Genomic DNA, 17,759 nt, shown 5'->3' on the forward strand with positions numbered 1-17,759 from the left:
CCCGGCCCGGCCCAGCCGCCTCCCCGCGCTCGGGCGCGGGCAGCAAGGGGTTAAGGAGGCGCCGCGCTCGGGGCCCCGGGGAGCGCGGGGCGCGGGAGGAGGAGGTGGCAGGGTGCAGCCGGGGGTCCCGGGCCGCCTGGCGCCTTCCCTTCCCTTCCCCGCGTGCCACTGGCACCGATGCCATCCTGGGCTGGAGGCGCCTCCTGCTCTCGCCTTCCCGCCCGCACAGACGGCACCGCGGCCAGGTAGGGCAGCTCCGCCGGTGCCCGCTGGAGGCTCCTGGCAGGGGCCAGGCAGGGCAGCCGGAGGGATGCAGGGGCTCGGACGCCCCAGTGGCCGGTCAGGCTGGGCTGCGAGAGGCATCCGGCGGGGGCGCTGGGCTGCTCTTCGCTTGGGGAGGGGGCTGTTAGCCCTGCCTGGCAGGCAGCGCTTGGATCGCTGTCCCCAGCAGCGAGTCCTCCTCCTGTATTCAAAGTCTTTTAGACCGGGCAAAACTGATGACCTGGGAGAGGAAACTTTCCAGGGTGGGAAGAGCTGGGGCAATGCTTCAAAACTCCCTCTCTTCTCCTGCTTGGTCAAACTATCCTGGCCTCCTTTTCTGACACCTTCATCTCTCTGCCTTGCTAAAGTCTTAAAAGGTATTTCCAAGGCAGATTAATTTCAGTGTTTGCTTTTCAGCTCAAACCTTGTTTGGCCAGGCCAGCCCAGAAAATACAGAGATTTTTCTCTCCCCAGAACAGTGCCCTTATTCTACACAAGGAACCAGGGAAGAGGTACTATGTCCTGGCCAAGTACGCTGTAGCTTCGAAGAAAAAAAAAAAGACTAATCAAAATGATGGTGAGGGCAAGTGCCTGAGGTTGAGTTGCCTCTGGTTTAGGGCTTTCTAGTTTTTCTTTCAGTCTAGATGTCAATCAGGTTCTGGAAACGATGACCTAAATGACAGAAGTGAGATGTGTACAACAACCCTCCTAGGCTGTGGTTTGCAACTTGGTGCTTGGGGTGTTGGTGACTGAAATAAAAAACGATGTGCCTGATTCACACTCTGTAGCTGATTAGGACCGGCTTCGGTAAAGTCAGTGGGGATAAGAGTGGAAAGCTAGAATAAGGTAGAAAAGGTCTGACTGTCTGGAATCACATTGTGCCTAGGGTTGTTGCTGCTTTTGCCCACCTTTTCTTGGAAGTACAAGGAGGGGTAGAAGGGAGGCATCCACCCCATGACTTCCCCCAGATTTGGTTTGGCATCTTCCCAAGACAGTCAAAGGGATGATGTTGTGGGGGTCTGCTACTGGGTTCAGGGATGAGAATTTACTATCCATTTCCTAGGCTGTAAACATATATTAATGTTGCAAGTTTTTTTTAAATGCAGTTTGCAAATTTTTAAATAAAGGGTATATTGGAAGTAAAGAACCAAATCACTGTGCCATGAAACAAGAAACTAATCCTCCTTTACCCAAAAGATGTTCTACTTACTGACTTGTGCAGTGGGGAGACCACACTCTGCTCTTACTCAGTTAGGCATAACTCTGGAGTGACCTTATCTGTGCAGGTGCTCAGATGGCCAGCACCACAGCAGAATCTGGATTTGGCAGTTTCCCCTATTAGTCAAATAGGAAAAAGCAAACAGAGCGACAAAAATTGAGCTCATCTGAAATGACAAGAGTGAATGAGAGCAAAATTTGGTGCATGTTTGGCTTTTTCATGAAGCTTCTTCTGACTTACATTGGTAAAACAAAGAGCAGAATTTGGCCCATGTACTTCATTGGGATTACTCAAGCTTTACACCATTTTAAATTAGAAGAATATGGCCCTCTGTGCCAGATCTGGTCTCTCTAATCCTGAGAGAGCATGTTAGTGACCCTGCAGGAGTGAGCTGAACTCTGTTACTATGGTGGTTACCATGGATGCTAGTATAACCAGCTAGGAAGATTACACAGGTGGGGAAGCCAAGCTACAAAATTTAATGGAACATTTTTAAAAAGAGAACTCTTCTCTTGAGAATTATCCAAGCACAGGAGTATACAAATGGCTTGAGAATGCTCAGTAGACTTCACAATTTATTTTGCAATGCAGTGTACCATAAGCAGTCACATCACTTGGGAAAACAGTCCTGCCTCTTCCTAACTTTGAAATTTTACCTAAGTACTTTTGATTCATTCAAAGAGGGAACAGAGGGGTGGATTTTTTTTCCTTATCACAAATCCTGTCTATAAGAACAAAAAGTGAATTGAGAAGGTATCGTTCTACTATCTATTTGTATAAATTACTTCAATGGAGAAGTGTTTTTAAATACATTTAATCAGAATTATTTTAACAGATCTTAAAAAGATCACCTACCAGAGCAATATGATGTGTACAGTTTGTTTGTTTGTTGTTTTTTGTTGTTTTTTTTTGGGGGGGGGGGGGGCATGATTGACCACAAGATGAACATGAGCCTTCAGTGTGATGCTGTGGCTAGTAAAGCAAGTAAAATGCTTGCTTGCATCCATATGTGCTTCTCAAGCAAATCCCGGGATGTCATTCTCCCGTTGTACTCAGCCTTGGTGAGGCCACAGCTGGAGTACTGCGTCCAGTTTTGGGCTCCACAATTCAAAAAGGGTGTGGAGAAGCTTGAGAGAGTGCAGAGGAGAGCCATGCACATGATCAGAGGTCAGGAAAACAGACCTTACGATGAGAGGCTGAGATCCATGGGACTCTTCAGCCTGGAAAAGTGCAGGCTCATGGGTGATCTGATGGTCACCTATAAGTTTATCAGGGGTGACCACCAGGATCTGGAGAAACATCTGTTCACCAGAGCATCCCAAGGGTTGACAAGATCGAACGGTCACAAACTTCGCTGCGACCGATTCAGGCTGGACTTAAGAAAGAACTCCTTCACTGTGCGAGCCCCCAAGGTTTGGAATACACCGCTGCCAGAGGTGGTTCAAGCACCCACTTTGAATGCCTTCAAGACACATTTGGATGCTTATCTTGCTGGGATCCTATGATCCCTGCTGACTTCCTGTCCCTGGGGCAGGGAGCTGGACTCTGATCCCCACCCCCTTCCAGCCCAAATGTCTATGAAATCTATGAAATTTTACTTCTGTAGGTTTTCTGTCCCCAGAAGCATCAAAGATGCAATGCTCTTGTTCCTCATTCTGGAGGAGATATGGAAGGGAGATACTATAATGCAAATCCTTTATCTTGTAGATTTTGTACCTCAAAGCAGCTCTTGAATGGGTTTCTAAACAGAACCAGGTCAGTCCAAAATGAAAGCTACCACTTCAATGGAGCAGAACCAATGCACGGTGTTCAGAACCACTTCCATGCTTCATAACTGGCAAATAGCTCCTGCCTGGATGGAACATTTGGTGCTTTTCTCATTCCTAGCACTTGGAGCACGAGTTCTGGATTATATCTCCAGTCCTAATATTGAGTCAGTCAAACTTCCCTGTGTGTTAATTTTCCCTTGGAGAATGGATATAATGGACACTTGTTGAGTCTTCATTAATCTTTGTTAAATGCTTTGAGATCCTCAGATGAAAAATGTTATAGAAAGGCCAGTTTTTGATAACTAAAGCCCTCATTAGGGGGGACATCATGTTTGGGCACAAATTTTAAGTGTATTGTTACTAACAAGAACACAGTCACTTAAGAACATGACCTGTGCACTGATTCCACAAAATGGTTAATGATTGAGGAGTTTCCCCGCCTGGTCTGGTGTGTTTTCCCTCTCTGAAATCCTGTCATACTGCCAGCATCAAAGAACAACATGCTTCCTGCCAAGTGCCACCTGGAGATTCAATTCACTTTATTGCCTTTGCCAGCTGTGGGGTGTTTAATTGCCCATCTGCTGGTACTCTCTGCAGTAAGACTCCCTGGGGAGCCCCTCTCTGGGGGAACTTCTCTGTGTAATTGGACAGATGTTCTTTCATTTAGGGCTTCAGCCAGTGTTTCAGTCACCTGTGAGCTTGGTTCAGCAAAGCGCAGCCCTACCTCAGCCTCTCAAAACCAAATTTCACTTAGGCCTAGTCTATGCAAGATTTTTCTCTTGGTAGAAGTGTTTTGGTTTGTGATGATACTTTACTGGTGCAGTCATATGGCACAACCCAAAATGTACAAGTGATAAGGCAGCATAAAGTACCTTCTATCAGTACAGGAGGTTTTATCTTCCTCCTCGTATGGATATACCTATACTGAGATACTTTTTTAAAATAAACTTTTCAGTTCAGATTTTGAATTTAGCAATACACAGACCCATAAATGCATATAAGCAACAGAAAGTTCAGAGTTTCATTTAAATGAATTAGAATCTGCAGAGTTAGGCATTTCTAAAGGTATTTAGACATCTAAAGGCACAAATAGACAACTATTGGGATTTTCAAAACTCCCTAATATGGCAAAGTACCTTTAAAATCTTGGCCCTAAGCAACCTGCCTAGGATCATGTAGATAGTCTGTGGCAGTGTTGCAACTGGACCCAGATCTCATAAAGCCTAGTTCAACCACAAAGCCATTCTGCCCTTTTACATGAGCTCACTGTCATGTAGAGAATATGTTTAGCTTAAAACTTTCCTTTTTGTATATCAAATACAGTAAGGAGGAGGAGTTTATACCATGCACTAGTGCATAGAGAGTTACTGAAAATGTACTGCTTTTAGAAACAATTTATGGGTAAAGTAAATGATGATCAGGAACAGAAATGATGCTAATAATTATGCAAATAGAATATGCAACCAGCACACCAGTTAATGAGATGTGATATGCAACACTGTGATTAGACACCAATTTTCTCATTCCTACTTTCACATTCTTCATTCCCTACAGTCTACAAATGTCAACAAAACCTTATCATAATTAGAAAATTCCCCTCTAATTTTTTTTTCTTTTTTGAAGAAAGCATGTTCCGACTTGCTTCCCGATTCTTAATTTCTGATCACAGGCAGCTTCCTGACTAATTATTGATAGTAATGAGAGAAGAGACATCCAGTTGTGAAAGTTTCCTCCAGCTATTACAGTAAGATTGCAAACTACAAATGAAGTATATTCGTAAACAAGAAGCTAATTGTATTAAATGGGAAATTCTTGAGATTCTGAGAAATACATTCTGAAATAGACAATAGATAAATTTGGTCTTAAAGGCAGGGCGATAAGATTGGCTAATCTATATTAAAACGAATACTACATTTAAGGTCTAATTAATGCATCCTTGATTGATCACAGTTCAACATACATAGTGTTTCTAACAAGAGTGACCCAAGTTTCAAGCTTGTTCTTTACCCACTGCTGCTCTCCACGCATCTTGGTGGATCAATTTTCCCCATACCTACTCAAATGTTACTAGGGTCCACATGCCCAAGATAAATTATTCTGTTCAGTGAAGGCCTGAGGGGAGAAAGAAATTCTTTATAATTATTGTGACTTCTCTAACTCCCTATCTTCTGGGTGTAATTTCATCCCTTTGTGAGTATTAAAAGAGCAGTTTTGTTTGTCAGTGCCCAGGAAATTACTATATGTAAGTATGTGGAAGAAGTATGACTTCTCTGCCTGGTCACTAAGCTAGTCTGTCCCCATCACCTCTTCTCATTCTTCAGGAGGGGTGGGAAAACCATTCCACGTGAGCACCAAAAAGGGTGAACCCAACAACCCCACTAATTTCAGATTTGATTAACAGCCTCATTTGCACAGTGGGACGTGTGTTATGTCTCTGCCTTATTCAACCATGATTTAATACTAATAAGACAGGGAGTCTCCCTCCATGACTATTTACCAGGCGGCTGTGCCATCAGCCATTCAGTGTTTTCTGGAGTCCTGGATGAGCCAGCCAGTTTGGCAAGCCACTTAGCTGTAGTGACCATCTTAATGTCCAGGCACTGCCGGCTGAGTGTTCCCCACCCCCTTGTAACTGCCTTGTATTCCAGGAAGGAGAGCGCAAGCCTTTGCCACACTTCTCACATAGCTTTCAACAGCTCCAATGTCATCGCCTAGGCGACCGAGACGCTACTTGTTTGTAGTGCAGTAAATAACGTAGGGTTTCACTACCAGGCCGCTCCTGTCCACGGGAGATCTCTTGGAGAACTCGAAACACTTGGGGCTACACAGCAGGTAGGGGGCCTTTAAAAAAGAAACCTTGCTTTTGGTGGGACCTGTTCAGCAGAAACCCTCTCTGGATTTTTTGACATAGCATCTGGAAGAGGATTTGTTGGTGCTTTGCATTAAATGTCTTGGATAGCTTGATCCAGAGTGCCATTGATCCAAAATAGAAGCACTGGTGGAGAAAAATAGTGACAAAGCTTTGTATTAAAAGCCTGTGCTAGGGTAACTGAATGTCTGGTGATGTGTTCCCCTACTCAGGGCCAGAGGGAAGTTGTATGCTGCTGCTCATGCCATAATACTGCAGACTTCAGTGGAGTCACATTTATACCCTGAGCTGGGCTTTAGCTGTCAGAGCTAAGGTAGGGAGTTGCTTTTAGTCTAACCACAGGGCTACTAGAGATGCCTTTTCTACCTCCTTGTCTTGCTACACATCAGGGAGGCTTTCCACCTAACCTATCTAATCTCGTTTGGTCACTCATTACCCTGAGTCACCTGGTGGGGCTCCTTTCTGGGCTACTTTAACTTGTTCTGTTCTCCCATCGTGAGATGAAGGATTTCTCAAATTACAACAGGCACCAGGGCTACACACTGCTCCATTCTTTAAACAAGGGCACCATATCGTCTCTTACAGTCCTGCACAGCTGACCTGCTTGGGAAGTGCTATAAATTGGACACCATTGTCCTTTTCATGGAACACGGTCGTGCTTGAGTAAAACTTGAGATCAGCAAGCTAAGGGGATCCACTGGAAAGAGCTTGCATCCCTGTTGTGGGAAACATTGACAGGGAAAATCACTTATCACCTCCTGGGCAGTAACAGAGACTTCTTGATCCTTGTGGGCTTGGCAGAAGGCTAGTAGTAGTATCTCTTGTCAGCATACTCAAGCTTCATGTTCTGGGTGAGAATTAAACAGAATGAGACAGGCTAACGATAACGCTCATGTGCTGCTGCATGTCAGATTCTCTAAGCCCTTTGCAAATATTAACTTAGTCATATCATTCATTGTTCCTATCTTCAGATGGGGAGAGGGAGATACCTAATTTGATGTAGGGTCATGTCACTTCAAGGCTATTTCACAACTGAGAAGGTGAGCTGGCAGCAGGACCCAGGAGTCCTGCCACCGGTCTTCCATTCTAACCAGTAGACAGCACTCCCCCGGGAAGGGAACCTCCCAGTTATTTTTTAATCATTGCCTCAGTGATACTGATGTATGGAGGACATATGACCGGTTTGTGCATGAGGTCCTCTCCTCTTGGGCATGCCAGTGGTCATTAGGTCTTGGGAGTGTTAGGTAACCACTGGGTCCTTTTCTCTGCTGCGCCATATTTTGTGTTTCCATCTGTGTAAAGTGAAGGTAAAATGCTACCAGGTCGGAGTGGTGGAACGTGACCAAAGCAGAGCACATCACATCTCTCTTGCGCTTGCTTGACAACACAACACACAAGGCAGTGGAGAATGGGGCATCCTTTAGCACCAGTTAGGAAAAACAATTGTAGATACAGGAGGTTCTCATTGACACATGAAGGGCAAAGCTGTGTGGATCACAGCAGGTAGAAGGACGTAGATGGTGCCCTAGGTGCAGAGGGACAGCAGAAGGCCTTTGGAATAAAACCGTATCACCAGTATACTTGAGAGGCCTGCTCAGGTGTGTTCCCGTGGAGGCGGCTGTAAGATAAATAGCACCCGAGACTAGATACTCTTTCTGAACAAGATTTGGACCTGAAGTCACAGCAGCAGGAGAGCACACTGTCCTTGGTGTGTTTTACTATGTTCAAAACAATATATAAGATCTGTAACGTCAGCATAAAAATGGTCTGAGAATCCTGCCAACCGCTACACCCAGCATTCAGGGGGAGGCAGCCTGGAGTATTAACTTAAACTCACCATTCTGGCATCTCCTGGAAAAAACCAAAACTGGCATTAATCCTTTAATGCATTGTGGCTGGGTCTGTGCAAATTCTGCTGCTGTACTTTCCCGAGATGCCAGCCAGTTCTCTCTCTTAGCTGGCCATTAATGCTATCCATTGCAGGTTTTGGATTGTTATGGTACTTGCTAAGTTGGGGTAAGAGAGCTCATTGCTGATGAAGGTATCTTTCAGGTTTACCTGGAATTCATGGCATAACCAAAAGTTGCAACAATGGGAGTTAAATCCAAGAGACTGAGTATTTCCAAACAGCTTCTTTAGAAACCACCCTGGCAGACAACATGGATGTCAAATCCTCAAACAAACCAAGCCAATTTCAACAAACTATGTGTTAGGATCCAGTGCCCCCGCGTAAGTGGGAAACTCTATATTTACCAGCTAGGGGAATATGCTGCATTGAGGCACCCTAAAACAAGATTTGCTTTTTCTGAGTCTGCCTATTTCTAAGTCTTTTTTCACACTGGGAATTTACTGCAAAGCTTTGACTAGCAAAAGGAAGGACAGCAGAAAAAGCTGCGGTCAGTGGGAGGGAAGATTAGTTTGAGAATGGGGTTATAGTGAGGCAGCCTCCATGTTGAATGAAAACTTCAGCAAAACCATAGTGGCATTGGGCTGCAGTAGCTCAAGAACCAGGAGGTGAACGCTCAGTTCTTTGCCTTCCTTAGTGCCTGAAGCAAACCCGTTGTGTGCCTTTGTTGGCAGAAGATCTCCCAACCACCACAGTGCTCAGAGGAGAGGCTGCAGTATGTAGTATCCGTTTGTCAGCCACACTCAGCCTGTAGTCACTTAAGGGCGTTCAAGTGAGTTACATGCCTAGAAAAAACTTTTCACTTTCATTGTGACGTGGAGGGTGCAAAGACGTGCAGTAGAAAGGGGATCTCTCACTGCGATATTCCCCAAGCAGGGGCTTCAGTCTGTGGAGCTGGGTCTTAAGAAGCACAGTTGAACTCCGGGGCCAAATTTCTCTGAAATTCAGGGATCTCCAGACCGGGGCTTTAGCCAAAGTGGTCTCAGCTGCAGAAAATTTCCCACTATGGGACATCCAAACACTAGTCTCCTTGAGGGACATAATCCTTCACTGGGCAAGTGACTTTGGTTCAGGGCTGACCAAAGTCCTTACTGCAGGCAGAGAGCCGGCACAGCCTGGGCTTCCCCTGCAAGTGAACCTGAGTTTTGCCTTGCAGGGTTCACCTTGCAGAGTGAAGCAAGAGTTTAACTTTCTCCAGTCCTTGTCAAGAGGACCTGGAGAGTGAACCTTTTGCCATTGTCAAGAAGGAGTAGGTGGCACAGCAATTTTCCTGGTGTAATTGCTACCTGGGCAGGGATGGAGAAGACAGGCCACCTACCAGCCCTCAGACAGTTGCAGCCTTTGACCATTGCTGCCCAGGTAGGGGGATTCAAGCCAGTGATTTAGGTGTGAAAATCTCAGTAGCTTCTAATCAGCAGCGTGGTTTCCCTTTTGACACTAAACACCCGAGAGTGCTGATGAGTGAATCTAAAGGCTTGGTTCCAATGAAAGCGTAAAGGAGATATACAGACATTGAGATGCCTATTGTCAATGAGCACTAACCATACCCACTCCACTGCAACCCAGCCTCAGGCAAAGTCTGTCAAGTGCCCCATAGTACAGGTGCATGTTCATACCCTGCCAGGAATGTACCCATCCCCCTTGCTGGGTGGTCTCAGATGCAGGGTGACCCAGAGATGAGGACTGGGGATCTGGATAAGTAGCTTCTCTTCCTGGCTCTGTCCCTGACAGTATGTTGAGCCTGGGGTTAGTCACTTCTACCCCTCTTCTCTGTGCTATAACTTTATACCCATTGGACCTGTCTAGTCTACCCCTCTCTGACAACAGAGGATTATCCTCTTAAGGTCCTTCCCAGTCCACTTTTAACTAGCTCCTGCAGTGGGGTCTCTTATTTCCATTGGGATTCTTTTCTCTTCCCAGGACATTTTAAAATCTTGTTTGTACAGACATTTCCTTCCCCAGCCTAAATACTTCTGATCTTAATTTTGATTGTTCCTTGTTATGCTTCTTTTAAAGATGTGGTATATTGCCATTAATAGAGCTGCAGGCTTCTGGTGATGCTGTTATTCATAAAGCAAATCCTGGTTTCTAAAATCTTTCATTCCAGGCCATCCAGGTATTATTGTCACTATTCAATCACAGGCTCTCTGCAGATGCCTTCACAGCAAGTGCAAGAATCAGTGGACAAGTGTGTCAATAATATTAACAGACCAAGCACTTCTTTGCACTATACAGGTTGCAATGGGAGCCCTGAGCTGTCAAGAGGTACAACAAACCTGGCTTTGGATTCGCTGATCAAGCTTTTGAAAGACACAGGGAACTCCAGAAAACGCCCTTAAAATCTTCAGATTTGTTTTTTTTTCTTTTCAAAATGAGTCCACCCACATGGTTAGGGCTGGTGTCACCCATCATGACCACAAGGCACCGGGTGCTGCTGGTAGCTCTCTCTGCTGAAAGAAAACGTGCAGCTTGTTCCTGAAATTGCTAAACCCCCTTGGACCAAGACCAGCAGCATGGAGCTGGGGTAAGGCTTCCCCGAAAGCTGCAGCCCCAGTTCTTTTCTTCTACAAGTTTCTTTTTTGTATATGGAGGTTGGGAAGGGGGAGGAGAGAATGAGATTTTAGCAAACCGATTCCTTTGTGGCTAAACTGGTGGCAAACCAGCCCTGTTGCTCTGACAAACTCACCCAGAAACTCCTCTGTGGATATTCTGTCCCACAGACGAGGCACAAATGTCGTGGAAATGGGTACCAGCAATTTAGCTGTGTGAGGAGGTCCGGGGTTGCTTTCATTTTACATTACGTGATAGTTTATCAGTCATATTTTCAGCCGTTGACTCTCCAGATGACTCAGGGCAAAACTAGCATGAAAGGGGACGGTCAGAGGAGTCCCTGAGCCATAAGGGTGTACTCAGAACAAAAGACTGCTCCGTTCGGACGCTGCTGCTTCCAGATTCTGTATTTTGAGACCACGAAAGCAGGAAGTTTTTCGGCTCTGAATAGTAGGTGACAATCCTTAGCTGATAGAAGAGGGGACCCTTGCTGAAGGCAGGGGAGAGGTGACCTGGACCCTGTCTTTGATGGGGAGGCATTAGGAAGTGGAGAGAAGCTGGATGCAGTGTCTGAGGGGAAAAAGGAAAGTCAGGGAGGCCGGGTGATTATGCAGCATGGCTCCATGCACTGTAAGGCAGCACGAGTCCAAGATGGCTGCAGCCTTGTGGCTGCAGAAAATGCTGCCTCCCTGCTGATGGGCTTCTGGGAGCTGGATCTACAAAAAGGGCACAGCAATAAGGCTAGCGCTCGTTGAACCTCTGCCTCGGTTTGTGAATGTGACCAGGTCCCCCCGGATTTACCCTGGCTCAAAATGAACAGCTATAAAGCCACGCAGGCTCTTAAGGCTCTCTGCGGCTGGACTTGTGCCAGGCCCCGCCAAAAACCGAGCGCGCGCGCGCCCATTTCTGTGGGGAGTCGCTCATTCTGGCGGGCAATGTGGAGGCCTGGTACTCAAATTGCAACATGCTGGATCCAAAGGGATCCAGGACAGAACTAGTAAGGGGAATATCTTCAGTGAAGGGACACCTTCAGTGCACCATCGTGTGACACTGCTGAGGATTGCCCAGCTACTCGGAGCTAGTGCTTGGAAAGAACGAGTGTGGCCGGGGGGGCAAGGGCCAGTATAACTACGTAGACAAATGATACTCACCTCATTTGGACTCTGACTTTACTGGAAAGTTGCATTGTTAATTTAGGGGAGGCATTTATCTTCCTGGGTGTCATAGTTAACCCACTTGCATGTTCAGTACAATAAAACTGACCTTCTTTAGGGAGTGTTTATGAAGCTAAATTAGTATTTGCAAAGCCCTTCGTGGTCTCTGGGTGAGAGGAGTTCAAGATCGAGTACTACAAATGGCGAAAACTTAAAAGTGCTTTCTAGAAATGTTTCAGTAGTGCCATCAAACAGCCTTTAATAGTGCACAGCAAATTCTGTTCCTGCTAGTTAAGGTCAGTAATAATCGAATACCTCTGATACCTAGGGATGTTTGCTTGCATTACCACATTAACATTACAATTGCAGGAGCACTAGGATGTGCAGTTATCCTTGATAATATTTGTGAGTAAACATACATACATACGTGCTTATTGGGCATCATGACTGCAAGGCTAGTTTTCAAAATGATGATCTTTATTCTCTAATGGTGCAAGGCTTACTATACTCATACGGCAACTGTCCTAGTCATAGGTGCTATAGGTTATGTAGCCTAAGGGGAAATGTAAACTGGAATCCTCTGGTTTACCTCCGAACCCAGAAGTGTGAAGTCCTGCTCACAATCCCTGTTGTAATGACAGAGTACAGAGTCTAAGGGTAGTGATGTAAGGTGCTGGCTCGTTATGTTATATTCCTTACGATACTTTGATTGCAGGAAGGCACCAACAGTACAAAAGTTGTCCATGAACATCAGTGTGGGTTTGAAAAGGGAATGGGATTCAAGAACATTTGCAGCAGGATCTGGTGTATATTATTGTTGTTGTTGTTAATCACTTGTGAGGAAACTACCCCATACTATCCAGTGAGTGTGTTTATGAATGATATTCCCAGCTCTAACTGGTTTTTATCTGAAAGGAGTAGCCAGGAGATGAGGCTTGTAGTCACTGCAAGGAGTCATTGTCCACCGACTACCCCATGGGCGAGAGAGCTGCCTGCAGCCACAGTGTCAGGTATCCAGGCTGTAGTCATATTGGTCTAGAGGCAAAAGGAATCAGAATTTGTGGTAGAGGTGGTATCTTCTATTAGACCAACTAGATTTTAAAAAAAAAGTCTTTAATTGCAAGCTTTTGGGCACAAAAACACAAGCACAAACATTTCTTTAATTGCAGGCTTTTGGGCACAAAAACTCAAGCACAAAGATTTCTTTAATTGCAAGCTTTGGGGCACAAGTTTTTGTGCCCCAAAGCTTGCAATTAAAGGATTTTTTTTTTTTTTTTTTTTTGCAAAAATCAAAATTGGTCTAATAAAGGATGTCTCCTCTACCATGGGTTCTGATTCCTACCTGCAGCTGCATTGGGCACTTTGCTGAGATTTATTATAAACTCCTGATGTGGGAGTCCAGAGTTCATTAGAAGTGGGCTGGCACCCAAGTGCACCCTATCCCGGGTATTTATAAGCTACTCCAGTGAGTATTTTATAAATACACAGATTGGGATACCCATACTATCCAGTGCATATGCTTATGAATGATATTTCCAGCTCTAACTGGTTTTTATCTGAAAGGAGTAGCCAGGAGATGAGGCTTGTAGTCACTGCAAGGAGTCATTGTCCACCGACTACCCTGTGGGCAAGAGAGCTGCCTGCAGCCACAGTGTCAGGTATCCAGGTTGTAGTCATATTGGTCTAGAGGCAAAAGGAATCAGAACTCGTGGTACAGGTGATATCTTTTATTAGACCAACTAATTTTTTGAAAAAAAAAAGTCTTTAATTTTAAGCTTTCGGGCACAAAAACTCAAGCACAAACATTTTTTTTAATTGCAAGCTTCTGGGTACAAGTTTTTGTGCCCAAAATTTTGCAATTAAAGGATTTTTTTTTTTTTTTGCAAAAATCTAGTTGGTTTAATAAAAGTTTCTCCTCTACCACGAGTTCTGATTCTTCCCTGCAGCCACGGTGGGCACTTAGCTCTGGTTTATTATAAACTCCTGATGTGGGAGTCTAGAGTTCATTAGAAATGGGCAGGCACCTAAGTGCACCCCTATCTCTTCCAAAGTATCTGTATATTTATAAGCACTCTGACCCATGATGTCATCCCCAGAAATACAGCCCACGTGATAAACTCCTGGCAGATCATGGGCTGCCGGATGGATGGCCTGCTGCTTTTCTGTTCTTTTTCTTTTTTAAACCGGAAGTTGAGTCTGTGCTGATGAAGGGAGACAAACTGGCAGCCCAGAAGATAGACAGTTTCTTCCTCTGACCATCAGGGATGGCCTGGGCAGAGGGAGAAAAATCCCACCTGTCTGACTGAGCCTGAACCCTGATCTGGAGCACAAATAGGTAAGGCAGTCAGGTACTCTGATCCAGAGGGATCAACAAGTCTTTCCATTCACTTCAGTGGGCTGTTGGCCAGGCCTTGAATTTTTGTGGCTCGTTCAGACACTGGGGCTATGGACAGACATTCAAAAAGCCTGAGCCTGAATTGAGTCAATCTTTGCAGGCTAGTCTAACCTGGCTCGGCTGAACCGGTTTGTAACTGGATAGACATTCTCTCTGGACTGAGGAAATTCAAGCACATGCCTACAGTGGCTCAGGCTAGAAGCCAGGATGTGCCTTCCTTTCCCTTCCATAGCACTGAGCTGAGAGGGGTGGGAGTGGCCAGGCCCTGGCAGGATGCTCTGATTAGGGAGGGGTGTAACCCCCCACCCTGCCTGCACCATCCCAGGCTTTGCCCCGCTGGCTGCTCAAGGGGCAGGAGTGTTGCCAGACCTCAGCCCCCTGCTAGCGCTCTGAGGCAAGCGGGGGAGAATCCAGTGCATGCATCTGTTGATGATACAGAGCTTTTCAATCTCCCTCTCCCTGCTTCTTTATACAGTCTGCAGCAAACTGACAGGCAAGCAAGCCAGCAAGGAGCCAAAAACAGTGTTATCACATCAGCAGCAAAACAATAGCCTCTCTCCATTAATTCAAACTCTTCTTAAACCGCTTAATAGCTGACCTGTTGATTAGCTCCAAAACGCCCTAAGTGGTCACTGTTCTGCCTGCCTGTCCCAGTGAAACTGGAGACACACACAGACACCTCTCATCATTAGCTAGCAAACCATATGCCTGGGGTCCTTGGGGCTGGGGTCTGTGCTGTGGGAGACGAGAGGGAGGGGAGGATCCCTGCTTGTCCAGCAAGCAACAAGGAGTGGGGGTAGGGCAGGGGGAAGCTAGGCAGACCCTGCTGTACCTGCAGTCTCTGCAGAGCTCTAATCAGGGAGCAGAGGGGAGGGGCCAGCTCTGCTGTGGAGCAGAGGGCCCTGCCCAACTCAGAGAGCATGCCAGGATGCTGGGGGAGTCTAGTTGATCTTAAATCAGCAAGGGGTCTGGGACAGACATTGCATAAACCGGTTTGAGCCAAATCAGTTAAGTCTGATACTACATTCAACCAGGTTTATCTCAAACTGGTTTCAGCCATTTTCAAACTGATTTATGTGCACTGAACATCTGTTCTGTTACAGGCTTAAACCAGTTTCTGATCACTTAAACCAATTTATGTGTAATGTCTGTCCCTAGCCTTGTTGCTTTGTGGAGACTGCCAATGAGGCGGCCAGTTAGGATCAGTTTTCATGAGTTCACTGGGAACTGTACTGTGGCCTTGCTGTATTTCCTGATCAATGGCTGGCCAATGGGCTAGGCAGATGGTAACTCGTGGCATTAATTTTGGGCTACTGATTAGCTCCCCAGTGCATGGCATCTCTAATATAAATGCTTCCCAGAGCTCTTGGGTATAAATTATTGTAACTTCTTTTTTATCACTTTCAACACAACAAAACATATTTTGCTCAACCATTTGCACAGAACTCTGAGGTTGTTTGTTGGCTTCTCATACTAGAAGTAAAACTGGCTTGTACAGACGATTCAGGCGCTCCTTGTCATTGCTGGTAATGGCCTATGCTGTTCCTTTCTATTCTGGTTCTTCTGCCATGTGTTATACTTAAAAATAACCAAGATATTGCTGATTGCACAGTTGGTTCCATAGCAAAACACAGCCTGTCTCAAGAGATACAAATCCTGTATTTATTTGGGATCTGACCCTGCCATACAACTGGCATGAGCAGCATTCATTTTAAATACCCGGATAATTTAATGCAGAGGACTGAGACGTGGGTCTTTCCATTCTGGTTTTGGGCCCTTGCCATTTAACTTCACCAAAGAGCCCCATTACACGGTGATGATATAGGTCTGCAAATCAGTCCATCTTCACTATCACTGACACCGTGTTTATTTCTACCAGCTGCGGATCTAAACCAGGGGATGGCAACATTTTTGAGCAGTGTGCCAAAAATACCCGCAGCCTCAACTTGTAAGATATTAGTGCACAGGGCCAGATGGCAGGGGAGCTATGAGGGGCTCGATCCTTGTTGTGGCAGTGAAGCCTTGGCCCCTTCCCCACTATCTGCCCCAAGGTGCACATGCCAAGCAAAATGCCTTTAAGTGCCACACTTTGGCACCTGTGCTTACCCGTGATCTAAACCCAAGCGGCACCTGCCTTTCCTCTGGAATCCCCAGCTCCTCTGTCATGGTTCTTTGAAATGAAATTACACAGGGTCACAAAATACCAACTGGGGTGATACATTTTAATTAAAAGCAAGAGGTTGGGTTTTGCTCTTGGACTTTGGGGGCAGGCACAGAGGAGTGGGATTGTCCTCTCGGTCTCTGCTTTACAACCCCACAGAGAATACAAAGAGCGCATGGTTTCTAGCCTGGTGGAGGTGGAATGCTGCAGGCTGGGATCTGGAGTCTGGGCTTTCTGTGCTGTAGCACAAAGATGACTGAAGCCTTTTCCTTTCTGGGCAAGCTTCTCTGGACTCTAGCTAGCTGCCCTAGAAGCCCTCAAGTGGGTGAGGCCTGGGTTTCCCCCTTAGAAGCTACCAGGGTGGTAGGCGAGGCTTGCTGCCTTGATTTTACTGCTAAACCACAACAAAGCACCGTCCTTGTGTCAGGGCTGCTGTGAGACACGTGTCGGCACTACTATAGTGAAACCCTCCATTCAGAAACCTCCTGGGAGTCGCACACAAGCTTGCTGAATAAGGACCACAGGGATAGGAGGGAGCAGCAGATTGTGTCTCCCTTCTTCTCTCACAAACCATTCTCCTGGCGATCCATGTTGGGCAGGTCCAGGCTTGTAGGAGTTGGCCATGCCAAACCAGTTCAAACACTGCCACTGCTAATTCTCTTTCACATGCTGATGACCTCTAAGGGCCTAGGTGCTGCCAGATTGGAGACTAGGTGATGCAGCTAGCTGGAGGGGAAGTGGCAACATTTCAATATAATAAATCCTTGGGAGCTCTGGTTCCCAGTGCACTGCCCCTAGGGGGTCAAGCCTGAGTTTCCCAGGCCTCCCAAAAGGGCTGCACTTCACCAGGTGCCTTTGCCTCAGTGAAACAGGCAGGAAACAGCAGGGAAGATTTGCTGCAACCAGGTATTGTTCTTTAATTGACTGAATGTGAAGCAGTGATGTAATATGGGGCTTTCAATTTGCTGTGTTGCCAGCTGAGTTTAGCTGTAGCTGAGTTTGCTGCACATGAGTGCATTTCCAAGAAACAGAAGGAGAGAGGACCCAGCAGATCCTATCCTCTTGCGCACACAGAGCATATTCCTGATTGTGCAGGCTGCAAAGAGAACCTGCTGGATGGAAGGTGCTGTACAAATACACCATATAAATCTCCTTACCAGGAGCACTGTGGCTACACTAATAAGACTGTTTTTCTTTTGGTCCTAGAGCAATTTATCCTTTGTCAGACTCCCCTGTTACGAAAATGTCCCAGGCTTCCCCAGCTGATGAAGGAACAACATTTGAACATCTCTGGAGCACACTGTAAGTGTTACTTGACCATCCGTACTAAAAACTCCTTCTGGGGAAAGAAGAATCATCTCCTGATTGTTGCAGGATAGTAACTCCTTTCACTGAGTAGGGTTTGGGAAAACCCATTTCATAGTTTCATAGTATCTAGGGTCAGGAGGGACCTGAACAGATCATCTAGCCTGACC

The 17,759-nt window shown here is 46.0% G+C and overlaps 1 protein-coding gene across 2 annotated transcripts in view; it reads left to right on the forward strand.

Annotated features, from left to right (window-relative positions):
• Positions 1-97: 97 nt before the first annotated feature.
• The window catches only part of TP73 (tumor protein p73), a 74,118-nt gene continuing 56,456 nt past the window's right edge, over positions 98-17,759 (forward strand). Inside the window, exons 1-2 of one of the 2 annotated variants that reach the window (XM_025212131.1) lie at positions 98-245; positions 17,491-17,586. In XM_025212131.1, the coding sequence (XP_025067916.1) occupies positions 178-245; positions 17,491-17,586 (164 nt within the window). In that variant the 5' untranslated portion in view covers positions 98-177. Of the gene's footprint in view, positions 246-10,447; positions 10,549-17,490; positions 17,587-17,759 lie in introns of those variants that run through there. The other variant, XM_025212136.1, reaches the window with a different exon arrangement.

This window comes from Alligator sinensis, unplaced genomic scaffold, assembly GCF_000455745.1.
Source record: "Alligator sinensis unplaced genomic scaffold, ASM45574v1 scaffold366_1, whole genome shotgun sequence".
Classification (NCBI taxonomy): Eukaryota; Metazoa; Chordata; order Crocodylia; family Alligatoridae; genus Alligator; species Alligator sinensis.